The 14409-nt window shown below is 49.6% G+C and overlaps 1 protein-coding gene and 1 gene segment (V, D, J or C); one reads left to right on the top strand and one right to left on the bottom strand.

Annotated features, from left to right (window-relative positions):
• LOC121475477 overlaps positions 1 to 14409 on the top strand; it is a 399528-nt gene that overhangs the window by 170489 nt on the left and 214630 nt on the right.
• On the bottom strand, positions 200 to 4530 carry PRAME (PRAME nuclear receptor transcriptional regulator). The gene is made up of 4 exons (XM_041728780.1): positions 4498 to 4530; positions 2880 to 3199; positions 1873 to 2481; positions 200 to 776 (listed from the first exon to the last, which is right to left on the bottom strand). Exons 1-4 carry the CDS (start codon positions 4528 to 4530, stop codon positions 200 to 202), a joined length of 1539 nt encoding a protein of 512 aa, XP_041584714.1.

The following is a 14409-nucleotide window of genomic DNA, read 5'->3' as shown; positions in this document are numbered from 1 at the left end:
CACTATAAGATGCATCTCCCCAAAGATCCTATAACTCCCAAGTCAACATCCCCCCCACCCCCCCGAATCACCTTTCCTTTTTCTGCTCACATCAGGAAGAATTTCTCAAACTGTGGCTTCTGTGCTCTTGTAACATAGACGTATGCCTAGGCTTCAGTGTCCAAGTCCTCAGAGTAAAGCCAATGATACATGTATTCAGCTAGGCAGGCATATAACAAGGGCACAGAATGGGCTCTGGGTCATAGAAGGTCCTGTCGCCACAGCGAGGGCAGGGGTTGGCACTGAACCAGACCATGCCAGGCCGCCCCAACTCCTGCAGCATCTGCTTCAGCCTGGCATGCAGGTGGGCCAGTCTGCCCAGGTGGAGGGTGCCACGGACGTCCTCATAACTCTCCAGGGGGGCCGGATACAGCACATGACTCAGCTTGCGCAGCCCGATGGTGTGGCGCAGCAGGTTCTCCAGGACATCCATGGAGATGGGGTTTCCACAGAAGCTGAAGGTCGTGAGCTGGGAGCAGTGGCCCAGGGCAGGCAGGATGACGGTGAACTGGGAGTCCATGATCCCACACTCGTCCAAGTCCAGGTCCTGGAGGGTGGCAGAGGCTCTCTCTATCAGAACTTGGAGAGGCTCAGGACTCATATTGGTCAGGCTGACCCCACTGAGACCCAGGTCCTTCAGCTGACTGACGTTCAGGTGCTGAGACAGATGTGTCAAGTCAGATTCCGAAAGCAGGCAATTAGTTATTGACAGGGTCTCCAAGGGGGTCATGAGGCACCTGGGGAGAGACAGAGTAGTTAGTTCTGGAGGTTGGAGATGGTAGACAGAGGGATGTGGGGATGACCTGGGCCTCGAAGAAAGAGAGACCCAGGGTATTACCGATGACAGTCAAGCTCAGGATGCCATGTGGGGAGAAAAGACACTCAAACCTAAGTTTCAAAGGAGTCCTTTCTCCATCACTCATTTGCTAGGTGACTTGGCCAAGTAAATAGAACCTCAAACACCCCCCTGCTGTCAGGCCGAGCACGGCATGCCCTTGGAGGTGCTGTGAGCATGAATCAATCTAACAATGTGAGGCACTCAGAGGGAAGCCTGGCCCGATGATGTCTCTAACAGGGAAGGGAACTGGTGACGTTTAGTACTGGGAGACAAGACTAGAAATGCTTTCGGCTCCACTTCCTTCTGGCCACTTCTATGACCCCTGTCACTGTTACTTGTTTCTGAAGAGGCTGATACTTGCTGTGCATGAAGGGCTAATCTGGGTAAGGTCTGGCAACATGCAGCCAGCAGGACCTACCCTGGATCACTGCATCCTCCATATACCAGCTGTCACTTCCCACAATTCTTCACTCCTGCTCCCCTCATCCTCAGAATTAGGCATTCCTTCCCTCCCTACTACCTTATGTGGAACCCAGAGCAACCTTTTACAGACAGGGAATCAGAAGCAGGTTCGGAGGGAGAGGCTCAGGTTGACAAAGCTGCCGAGTGAAGAGCTTGTGACCCAAAACCTCACATCAGATATGCTTTCCCTTCATCAATGCTCTCAAGTTTAGTTATTTTTGGTCATTAGGACATAGGTATTATTTTCTCAGGAAGAATTCCCAAAGTTACCCTCATTTGCCCAAGCTCCCCTTATACAGATTCCTAGCTAGGAGCCCCTTTGAATAATATCTATCCCAGTTCATATCTCCAATCTTTATCTGGGATTTTACATGACAGCGTACATAGGGACAGAGCAGGGACAGTGTGTGGACCTTCTGGAGACTCATGCACTCTGGCACTGCTGATAGCAGGTACACAGCAGATGCCCATCACCTTTTACTGAAATAAAAAGGGCTTATGCTTATCCCCTGAGAAACCTCACCATCCCTCACCTGAGTACTTGGTCCAGGCGGTTTTCAAGGAAGGAGATAGAGTCCAAATAGAGTTCCTCGAGGTGGTGCAGCCTGAGGAACTGAGCGGTGAACTGGCTGATGCACTGCTCTTCCTTGGCCAGGGTGGTATGGGAGGACATGTGGATGTGGGAGAGGAGGAGCCTGCGCAGATTGCCCATCTGACCCAGGTGAGGAGCAAACTTCCCCAGGGTGGACAGTTTCCAGGTACAATTCACTTCCAAATCCTGGATAGAGTCCAGCTGTATGATTCTCAGGATCTTCTTGATGTTCTGCATGGGCATTGCGAAAATCTTCAGCTTCTTACAGCACAAGTGCATCATACCCTTCCTCTGCTGGGCTATCTGGATGAGGTAGGCGAGGGACTCATCAGGGGTTCTTTCCTTGAGGCAAAGGTCTATCAGCACCTCCACAGGAGCCAAGGGTGGCCTGGGCCCTGGCCTGCAACCCTCCACTTTTCGCCTCTTCTTCATGGGCTGAGGCACCTCTGGGTCCAACAGGGAGTACATACTGGCCCTGGTCCCAGACCATACAGTCCAGAAGTCCTGATGAGCATTCTTGCGTAAATCCAGCACCTGCAGTTTCCACCTCCTGTGGGGAAGATGGGGTACAGACTGAGATGCTTTCAGATCAACAGGAATAAGACTGTGAGTCTCAGAATCTAGGCAAGGCCCAGATACCTGGCCTTCACTTTTTTACTCCATACCCTGGACGTCAGTGGCTCCTTGGGCTACTGTGATCCTTCCTGGTCCCCACTTGCAGTACCTTTAAGTGCCACTGCGAGGCACTCCTTTGGTCACCTCTGCAGGTCAATCGGCTATACATGTCCACAGCCTGTTCTCTTAGAGGAGCCCAGCCATGGCCCCAAGGCTGCTCTGAGCTTTCTCACCGATGTCTCTGGCCTTTTCTGCGGCCCTGCACTTTTCCCTGACCCCAGCTGTACTTGCTTGGACCCCGAGGGCCCTCCCAGTCTATGGGATCACCCTCACCTGGGGCGAACCTCCTGGGCAAGCAGCACATCAAGTCCAGCAAGTGCAGCTTGGAAGGTCTCCTGGTGAGGCTGCTGCTCCTTCATCAGGGCCCCCAGAGGGAGGCAGGCAAAGGGCCAGGCCTGCACCATTGCCTTCAGGGTTTCACTGTGCCTCCCAGTGAAGGCCGCTGTGAACAGCGGTGGGAAGAGCTCCATGGGCAGCAGCTCCAGAGCAGCGATGGCTGAGGCCTGATCCCTCAGTAGGCTCTGACCTGCCAGGTCCAGGAGTCTGGGTGGGGCTGGCATGCTCATCCTGATGAATCTGCTCCGGAAGGAATCCTGGCAAAACATTCAGGGAACAAGGCTGAGTATGAGCAAGCCCGTTAGCATTCCACCCTTGAGAGGAACCAACTCAAGGCCAAAGTCACTGTTCTGACAATAGTTGGGGAGACCTCTGTTTACCCCATTCCATTCTCTGCTGAGTGGCCACGAAGCCACAGCTTTGCTCCTACTGGTATCAGAACACATATCTCACCAGGCCTCAGTGGGGGAGCAAGATGATCACCAGCCCCATCCCATATCTGGCTACTGCTGCAATTAATTCCAGCCCCACTGCATAGTTAGTACTGAAGTGCCTGAAAACTGACCCCATCCCTTTCAGGGAAAAGTTGCTGATTATCACATGAGGGTTGAACATATAGAGAAATAGGGAATGTCACATGACCCCCTTTCTCAGCTCTAACAAATCATCCAGATGAGAAAGCTTAAGGGACACCTGGACAATGACTGCCACTGCATCATTCAAAACAAATTGAAGCATAAAAGTGGCATAAGGTATTTAATAGTATGTGGAAGTTGGGGACAAAAAAATAAATACACTATTTCCAAGATGATTTTATTATATGTCTCTCCTACAGATATGAGAATTACTGTTTTATTTATGGGAACCCAGAACTCACATTCAGAACACAGCCGCCACTTTTAAAAATACTCCATAGAATATTTCTTTTCCTATGGAACATTTTTAAGCTTTTAGCTTATTATTTTTCTAAAAAAGCTTTAACTAGTAAAATCACAAAATGATAAATTATATGAACTATAATTACCAAGCACAAACTAACTATTTAAAATGTCATCAAAAAATTACAACTAATTAGAGGTCTTTCATTTCCAAAATATCTGGTTAAGAAAATACTGTAGATGTATAAAACAGCGTATTATCAGAGTAGAGACCAAAATGTTTGAGATTAAGGCAAAACTGCATTCGGAGGCAAAAGCAAAGGCTGCTCATTTATACTGTATGGCTGAGGGCAGTATGGTAGCAGTGTCCCAAGTTTAGAGCTTCTGCCTCACCAGAATGGGGCATGGTTCCAGGAGCAATCTGCTCAGACCTCAGGCAGGGTCAAATGCTCCAGCTTCTGGGTCTCTCCTCTGGCTCCACAGAAACAATATGGTAGGCCTTTTTAGCCACACCTTCCTTTTCAAATCCTAGCTGAAATTTCCAACTGAAAGCACAATGCTATTATCTCAGGATCTCCATCCAGTTAATCCAGATTGGGTTTTTTACTTTCTCCATACAACTGACTGAATCATAAGCCCCATTCATAATGAAACAGAAAAAAGAAAAGAAAACCAACCTGGAGGTATACTTGGGGGAGTTTTGGCCACATCAGAATAACCCAAATGTTCGAGTTAAGACAGCTTTATGCAGACAGTGGTGTTATCCCAAAAGAAAAAAAGAAATAAACAAAATAAATTCCAGAATATCAAATATTCACTTATACTTTATGGTACCTTAAAACTGCAAACCATGTGTGCATTCATAGACAGACTATGAGAGATGCTTGGTGTTCCAGATTTTTTTTTAACTTCTTTTTTTTTTTTTTAAGATTTTATTGATTTATTCATGAGACACACACAGAGACAGAGAGAGAGACAGAGAGACAGAGAGACAGGCAGAGACACAGGCAGGGAGAGAAGCAGGCTCCATGCAGGGAGCCTGATGTGGGACTCCATCCCAGGTCTCCAGGATCAGGCCCTGGGCTGAAGGTGGCGCTAAACCACTGAGCCAACCGGGCTGCCCCCATGTTCCAGATTTTGAGGGTCAAGGCTTCCCTGAAGGAGGTCAGGTCAAAATCACAAGTAGGAATTAGCCAGGAGAAGGGAGGGGCGGGGTGTTTGTAAGGAAATACCCAAGACAAGAAAAAATACATTTTGTTTGAGGAGTTCAAAGACTATGGATCCTTTAAATCCAAGGACAGGGAGAAGATCCACCCTCCTTCCCAGGAGGTAAAAGGCACTTCCTCCTAAAAGGTTGGGATCAGCTCAGCAAACTGGCTGGAAAAGATTCAACATAGGAATCTGGGGTAGGTAGAGGTCAGAACCACATTGGCACCCAAATCCAGGACATGACTAGTTGGATTCTAGAGCCATGGGCTCTTTGGGGTCTTAGAGGCAGGGAAAGCTAAATGCATATGTCCTTGTCATGAAGAAGCTGCCACCAGAGGACATCCTCTTTAGGATCAAGTATCCTCTTCCATATCCTGCCCTTTCAAAGGCAGATCAGGTCTAGGCATTTCCCTGGGGCCTAAGCCCCAACTGTGATCTTCAAAGGCGCCTTCCCAAGTATATATTAACAACTGTTATTTCCTCAATCCTAAAAAAACTAATAAAAACAGCTTTATATATATATTTATATATATGAATAATTGTTGAGAAATATATATAAAGAAATACATAACTGATATAAATAGAGCTTCAAAAAACCCCTCTGGCCCTGCCCCTAAGATTTTTAGTTATTCCCATTCTGCTGAGAGAGTGCCATCAGGAACAGAAATAAAAATTTTTCTCTCTGTATTAAGCTCAGTGCACAAACACCAATACTTTTCCCTCACAAAATGTGAAGCTATATTTGACATTTAAAGATCTGCCAAATTTAGGGATGATTCTCGTGTTGGGCTGGATCACATATTGGTGGTTCTGACGTTTTAGAACACACAGGGAGAGAACCTGTCCTCACAAAGAATTCTCCACGCTATTGCATTGTGATGCCCAAACAAATTCTTCTCTAATACTGGCGAGGACACTGGAATTCTTTGAAGGATGTTCTCCACTTTAGTATCTTCACGGAGGCTGCTTTCTCTAAATTTCTACTACCTATACCAGTAGGCTTTGCATCAAATAGGGATGAACTGGAATGTGCTCTACGGGCCTTTTAGCCCCCAGGCAACAACCATCATCAATCAGCTGCAGGAGACGGGGTATTAGTAACAAAGATAATCTTAAATGTCCCTAATTACTGAGCTAACTCAGTGGGCACAGAAATCCTGCTCTGGAACTTTTCATCCAGTACCTCCAATAACCTTTACAGGAAATTTAAAGTTCACTGTTAATTTTATTTTTAGCCTGGTGAATCAGACTGCTCCCCGCAGGGAATAACTGTTAGCACCCTCAGGCAAGGAGTTGGGATGGATGTGCCCCACACCAAGTGGTCAGACAATCTCAATGTTAGAGACACCAGACTGACAAGACTCCACCTGGACCTTGGGGAAACAGGAAAACTGCAGAAGTCCAAGCTTGCGAAGGGTCTATGGGATCCCAGTGTCTAGGAAATCCAAGGAGGCAGAAGTGACCACTGTCTTCAGATCTAAAAATGTTTAGTATGAGCCACGCTTCCCTTGTGAAAAAAGGCAGACTCCTCTGTGCATTTCCATGTGGAGCCTTTGGACCAAGGGACATGCTGTGGGGTTAGAGGCAGAATCTATAGGAAGTGCTGTCCCTCCTGCCCAGGATCAGGACTAGCTCAGGACAACTCCCTGAGCCCAAGGCATGAATCTGAAGGATGTTTCTGTTGCATCCTGGCCACCTGTTCTCATGGTCTTCATTTGCTACATAGGTCAGAGCGGCCTCTGACCTCATCAGAGTGGGGTGATCTGTGCTCATCTTTTCCATTCACAGAATTCCAACTCAGATCCCAGAGCATCTGCCTTATTGGGGCCTTTAGAACATTTCTGTGCTTCCGCCATGTGCCAACGTGGCAGCCCAATATGTCCCTGGAATGTCAACCCACCTCTCTTGGAGCCTGGGGTGTGGCCATGATACTGGGGAATACCTTTCCATCTTCCATCAGTATCAACAGAAATCAAGGAATTCTCCCCCAGTTCTACTGAGCACTATATTGAAGAATATGACAAGCCATAAAGTGTAGAAAGAAAATAAGCCCATCTATTTTCCTAGATCCAAAAGGCTCCAGGAATGCCAAAGGAAGACCCTTCCTGAGTTCTAGAGAAAGACCCTAACTCTGCTGGTCTTGAGGGCACCAGGCTAAGGAGAAGCCAGGAGCCCAGTCCTGATGCAGCAGCCTCACCTCAGGCTCCCTCAAGGCAGCCCTTGAACACAAGATTCCATGCATAACCAGTATGTCCCTGAAATTTCCCTCTGGTGTCACATTAATTCTTGCCCTGAAATATTTTGCCCTCTGTGCTTTTAAAAATGTAGTCTCTCTTGGCCCTCCCTGCTCCTTCTTGTACTGAGATCTGGCTTCACTTCAGATCCAGTAACATCTATACCTAAACAAGAGATTTTCCCTCTTTCTTCCTCATCAATGAGGACCTTCCTGATGTCCAGGTCACTCTAGATTCAGCTGGTTATTCCTGGGGATGTGCTTTTGGAGGCATGGTGGTGGTGGTTGGGGGGAAGCAGATGACTCACTCCAAGCTGGTGGCAGGAGGGGAACTAAACTGGGAATGGCCCAGAGCATCTAATGTGAGGCCTAGGATGAAGGAAGAGGAGGAAATGACAGTAGAGCAGGAGGCCAGATCTTCTGGCTCCCACGGAGCTGTGTCCCTCAAACGGTGGAGACCTGTGTCTGAGACCACCTGGGGGCACGTGAGGTGTCAGGGGCTGTGTGTGTGTGTGTGTGTGTGTGTGTGTCCCTCTAGCTCAAGGGCACTGAATCAGACCAACGGAATCTGGAGAAAGGGAGAGAAAGTGGCAAGCATTAATCCTGGATGCAACAGTGACAGAGATTTTGAGAGAAGGAGAGGGCCTTAGTCTTGGCATTCAGCCCCGGAGAGGGATACTTCCTAGGATTTTGCTCTTTAGCCTCCTTACTTTTCACAGCCTCGTCAGACTGGTAACTGTGCTTAAGAAAGAGAGAATGGGGTCTAGTACTGTGTCCCTGTCATCCAAATGACCCTCAAATCTTTAACTCTAAGCCATAAGGTGGCCATGGAGGCTCAGAGCAAAACCAGATACATCAGACTATCAGGCACGTTCCATTGGAGCAGGAGCAATGATCCTCAGGATTCCAGGAACAATGGCCTCACACTTGTTGGCAAAAATCACCTATGCCCTAAGATGAGGGCTGACGGAGGTCCTGAGGCAGGGTAGACATGTTCATATGAAATTCTCTAGCCCAGCTGACCCCTTCTCCCCATATCCAGACACACCTTCTATTCTCCGTCCTTAATTTATTCAAAAACATTTACTGAGTGCCAGAGACCTTGCTTATTGAGTAAGCAAATGAAAAGAGCAGCAAGCTGAAAAATAAATGAATCACAGGTTGACTCTGCTTTGCACGGTAGAGCTGGGCCATGCAACATGAAACTATACAAAGCCATCTTAACAAACCATGCAAAGTTAGAGTTTTTCTGTGGCCATTCAAAAACCGTTTTTTTTTTGTTGTTGTTGTTGTTTTGCCAACCATGAAGAATTCTATTCCTGTTGGCTATAAACATGTTAAGAAATGAATAAAAGAGTAAAACTACTATTTATTTAGTATGTTGATTTTGAACCACTGAAAATTAAACCATTTTTCTGTAAAAAAAAAAAAAAAAACATGTATCAAGAGTAGTTTCACTCTTCTCATATAACTGTTGGTACAGAGTGAGCATCTTTTCTGCAAACCATCATGCTTTCTAAGTTTGGACAGGCTTCCAACATTTTATCCTTCATGTTTTCAATGCCATGACATATTTTCGAGAGGGTTCCTTTAGTGTGAAAATGTCTGCCAGAAGTCACTTCCTCAGAGACATCCTCATTGTTTTGTCAGTCATACTCTCCCTTCACACTTCTCTGGGAGATTGGGAATGTGAGCTTGAAGCTGGATCCAGAATCACAATGATGGGTCACTGGCACTCATGTCACAGAGTAGGCCATGGGAGGGGGGCACAGGAATGAGGCCCCTGGTCCAGGGCTTTCTGTGGTTGTCACTTGTACCAGCATGATGGGAACGTGCCTGGAAAAGTCATCTGAAAATGGGAACATTTTCTATGTGTGGCAGCAGTGGACAAGTCAGAGAACAGGAGCCTCCACTTAGACATTACCCACCATAGCCCACGGGTCAGCAGGTCTGTCCTCAGCTGAGGTCAGCGGGCCCTGCCAGGTATCCAGAAAGATGCATTGGGGAGAGGTACAGTAACCCCAGGAAGGCATCACAAAGGCTTGAGCTCACTGTCTGAGGCACCTCAGCTCAGCAGTTCTAAAGGACTGATCCTTTTCTCTCTCTGCCCCAAACTCCTCTGAAGCTGTGGCTTTCCTCTTTGCATGTTCTTTTCCTCTGAGGGTCCTGGGCCCAGACTGTCCTGACATGGACACGTTCAGTGTTTGTGGCTGTGGAATATTTCCTGCTCTGGAGGCAAGTAATTCTGGAGGTTAGAGCCAGATGTCCTGGTGTCAAGAACACTGGTGTGCTGCCTGACACATGCAGAGCATAAGGTTGTCCTGGGGCCTCCGTCCATTCTCCGGTTCCAGGTTGGGCCACACAGCCTCCCTGAACTCCGTGGGGTTTAGCCAGAGGACTAGTTGGGCTCTTTCAAGGCATGTCCCTTACCTCCAAGGGACCAAGCTCACAGGGAAGTGACCAAACCTTTCCAGGGCTCCCTCACTCTGTCCCTGCTTGACCTCAAATAGGAGTCAAGTGTCTGGGGTCTGCAGCCAGCCTGGCTCCTTCACCCCAAGCAGAGGTTCTGAACATAACTATGGCTTTGGGGCTGCATTGCCCAACACACTAGAGTTGCTTCTTGTATAAAAGCAACAGGACAGGGGGAGCCCCAGTGGCTCGGTTTAGTGCCTGCCTTCAGCCCAGGGCCTGATCCTGGAGACCTGGGATCGAGTTCTGCGTCGGGCTCCCTGTGTGGAGTCTACTTCTCCCTCTGCCTGTGTCTCATGAATAAATAAATAAAATCTTAAAAAAAAAAAAAAAAAGCAACAGGACAGAGGCACCTGGGTGGCTCAGTCAGTTATGCATCTGCCTCTGGCTCTGGTCATGATCTCGGGGTTCTGGGATCAAGCCCTGAATCACGCTCCCTGTGCAGTGTGGGGAGTCAGTCTGCTTCTCCCTCTGTCCCTCCTTTCCCCTTTCTGCTCTCATTCTCAAGTAAATAAATAAAATCTTCAAAAAAAAAAAAAAGAAAAAAAGAAAAGAAAAAGGACAAATGGTCCACCGGGGAAACGACCAGAAAGTACAGAGCCTGCTCCTGCATCTCCACACCCCGGAGGCGGCTCAGGGGCCCGCTTACCCGAGGACGTCTTCCGCTCACTCCGGTGCAGCTCTGAGCGGCCTCAGAGCCTCCAACACTCGGTTCCCTGGTCGGCTATCCTGCCAGTCACCTGCGTGCACCCACGTCTGAGAGCGAGAACCCAAATGCTCCGGGAACAAGGGGAGGCCGCGCGTCCGCACGTGGATTCCGCAGGCCCCCGCGAACGCCGCTGAGGAAACGGGAAACGGAGACCCGGGCCTGCCGGGTCGGCGGGAACCTCCTCTGATCTCCGGGTCTGACCGCCACTTGGGGCTGAACCCGAGGACACGTGGCGTGCCCGGCCTCGCGCCCTCAGCGCCCCGCCCCCCGCACACGCCCGCACACGCGCGCGCACGCACCTGCAGCAGCCACCCCACCTCACGTGCACACCGCGCGGCTCGGAGCCCCAACCATCAACGCCGACGCCCGACTTCCACCCACTATTACGTCGGGAAACTCGTCACCGCCGCCACTGCTCCAGAGCGGGCGGCCTGGCCGGGTGCGCGGTCTTCACGCCGACCCGCGGCAACTCCCTCTTCCGAAGGGGAAATGGAAGTGGGAGTCCGGAGGGAGGAGGGCGGTTTATGGCGATTAGTCCAAGGTCACCGCCACGACAGAGCGCGGGACCCGGGCTGCGACTTACGATTTCTGCAGACCGCGCCCCGGCCACGTGGTCCCCGGACACAGCCCGAGGGAAGGCCCGGCCGCCCCCTCAGCAAGCCGCCCGCTCGCCGCCGGAAGCCGCCGCGGCGCACCAATCCCGGCTCCTCTCTCCCGCAAGGTGAAATCTCACGAGAGCTTAGCACTGCCAGTGGGGTCGCCCGGGGAGGCCAGAAGGGGGTTGCAGCAACAGAACAGGCTGGGCGGGGACTCGAGGTGGGCGGGGCTGCGCCTGTTGGCCACGCCCCCTGGCTGCAGCTGGGGAGGGGCAAGGGTGGGGGCGGGGTCATGGGAGAGCTGGTGTGGGGTGGAGAATGGGGAGGGTACAGTGGGGTCAGTTGGAGGTACAGGGGATAGGATGGGGCAAGGGAGGTGGGGGGTGCGGGGTGGGTGGGGTGAAATGAGGGAGGGACGTAGGACAGAGAGGAGGCCTGGAAATCCCCATCCCCACCCTCGGGGCCCATGCTTCTCCCTGTGGGGTGTGGGGTGTCCCAGCCCTGTGGTGGACAATCCTACCTCCCTTGTCTAGGAGGGATGTCCTTGCCCTTGCCCTGTCCGGTGCCCCCTACTTCCTGGACTTTACGATTTATGTAACCTCTGGGGCAGAGGAGATCCTCCGCCGGCTTTTTTTTTAAGATTTTTTTTTTTTTTTAATTCATAGAGACACAGAGAGAGAGAGAGAGAGGCAGAGACACAGGCAGAGAGAGAAGCAGGCTCCATGCAGGGAGCCCGACGTGGGACTCGATCTAGGGTCTCCAGGATCACGCCCTGGGCTGCAGGCGGCGCTAAACCGCTGAGCCACCGGGGCTGCCCTCTGCCGGCTTTTGATTCGATTTTCCTCTTTCCAGAGCGTGCTTTCCTCAGTTTCCCCCTTGGATTTGGTTTTCCAGAGCTTTTTCAGAAGCCAGATTCCTGCATTTGCTCGATTCCCCTCCCCCAATCCTCAGATAAAGGCAGCTTTTCACTAGTCCGAAATGCGTGGGGCTTCCCCTCCTTCACCCACAAATACCTTTGGACAAAGTCAGGACCAGATTGGAAGCCTGAAAACGTGGGCCGGGCGGGCGGTGGTTGAGCAGGGCGCAGGTCAAGGATGCTGAGGACAGGTGGAGGGAGAAGCAGGCACCCACCGTGGCCTGGTGCTATGCTTCTCTGGGAGCCAGGGCCCCTTCACCCTTGGAATTTTGTGTCTGGGGCCACCAGGGGGCACTGGGATCTGGAAGCCAGAATGTTTGCAAGGACTGTGTCCGGTTTGGGCGCTTCCTGCCAGTCCGTTTGTGGGTAGAAGAGTAGGGCTTCTGGAGAGATGGCAGCACCCAGATGGAAGAGGTGTGAAGAGAAGGCGGCGGGGGGGGGGGGGGTGTAAGGGCAATAAGGGCAAAGCCGAGGTACGGCTGTAGTGCCTAGCATTGCCAGTGGGGCCCAAGTTCAATTAAAAAAAAAAAAAAAAGAAGAAGTGCAACCAGGAGTCCCCATGCCTCTGTGAAGCTGGCCTGAGGGACTGACTATATTCCCCCTCCTCAAAATCTGAGACTGTTTTTCTGAGGGGGGGGGGCAGGAGGGGAAGCGGGCCTTGTCATGCATGTGGTCCTAAATCAGTTACCACAGGCCATAGGGAAGGTCGTGGTGGCTGAGAGTAACCAGGCAGTGAAGGCCAAGTAGTTTCCTGGGTCTGCCTTGCCATTCCCCCAGATATCCCCATGGCCGTGAGCCACTCCAGCTACCCAGACAAATGAATGTATGAATACACAGGTACATACTAATGAGGCCACTGCGTTGATCTCCCATCCACCTAGGATCATCACCCAGAACAGATTTCAGCTTGGACTTGGAAACACTCATGCTCTCCTTTCCTCTGGTCTTCTGGATTCATTCAACAAATATTTGTCCTTGAGTGGTGCGGATTCAGCCCACACGCAGATATACTCAGTCTCTGGCTCATAAGGTTTAGGGTGAAAACAAAAAAACAAATAAATAAATAGGTAAATAAATAAATAAATCCCCCAAACAAGAAGCTATTGTTTTAAAGTGCAGCAAGTTGTAACTAACTCTTTGAGAAAAACAAAGAGGCTGACATGGAAAGTTACAAAGGCCAGCAGGCTCTTCCCTGGTTGCTCAGGATCCCTATCTGAGGCCTTGGGAGGTTGAGAGGATCCTGTTTGTTTTTTTTTTTAATATTTTATTTATTTGTTTGAAAGAAAGAGAGAGAACACAAGCAGAAAGAGTGGCAGAGCTGGAGAGGAAGAAGCAGGCTCCCCTCTGAGCAGGGAGCCCGACTTGGGGCTCCATTCCAAGTTAATGCTGACTGCGACTGATACACTAAAAAGATGGTATCTGTCATATTTCAAAGCAAAATGCAGGTCACACGATTGATTATATAATGCAATTCCTTCACATAAAATTAAATGTGAATATTTAATATATACCATTATTCACCCATTGCTTCAAATGATCCTTACAAATGTTTACCATATTCCAGGGAGGGAGGGAGAGGTACATGAGCTCTACCTTCTGGATATACATAATAGGCAGGCCAAGATGTCCAGAAGATGGTCACTAAATACCATTGGTTATATTAAAATTTCTTTCTATATTTACTTGAACTTCTTCTATAATATTGTTTTCCTTGGCCAGTGATGAAAATAGAGCTATTTTCATTTTAGAAAATGAAAAAAAAAAAAAAAAAAACCTCACCCTGCACTGAATTATAATGATCACAATGTCACAATGGAAACTTTTAAAACCTTTGCTGTGGGGCGACAGGGAGGGGAATGCATTTGAAGGAGCCTGTTCCACTATGTGTCTGGAGCCGAGGGAGGCTGAGTCTAGGCTGACTTGTGGGAAATGAGACAGAGGAAAATATTTTCTTCTATGATCACCTAAAGTAAACCTGAAAAGGAAAGAATCTGGACTCTCCACCTAATTGTGCTGGGGATGAAAGTCATAGAGCACTTACCAATTATTTATTTTTTTAAAAGATTTTATTTATTCATGAGACAGAGAGAGGGAGAGAGAGAGGCAGAGACACAGGCAGAGGGAGAAGCAGGCTCCATGCAGGAGGCCTGACATGAGACTCCATCCCGGGTCTCCAGGATCATGCCCTGGGCTGAAGGCGGTGCTAAACCACTGAGCCCCCCCCCCCCCCCCCCCGCCGCCCCTGCCCCAGGGCTGCCCCGCACTTATCAATTAATGGAAACATTGGCTTTTTGATTTTGCAGCCAGATCCATGCAAGGATGCTGTGAACTTTACTGCTTTCTTAGTTTTCTTCAGTTGAAGACACTGAGGCTGGGATGGACAAGCCACTGGTCTAAGAGTTGGGGGCTCTGAAGCCATGGTGTGGGGCTCCTCCATGGGATTTCTCTAGGTTGTGC

This window comes from Vulpes lagopus, chromosome 14, assembly GCF_018345385.1.
Source record: "Vulpes lagopus strain Blue_001 chromosome 14, ASM1834538v1, whole genome shotgun sequence".
NCBI classification, from domain to species: domain Eukaryota; kingdom Metazoa; phylum Chordata; class Mammalia; order Carnivora; family Canidae; genus Vulpes; species Vulpes lagopus.
This window is presented reverse-complemented; position numbering and strand designations above follow the sequence as displayed.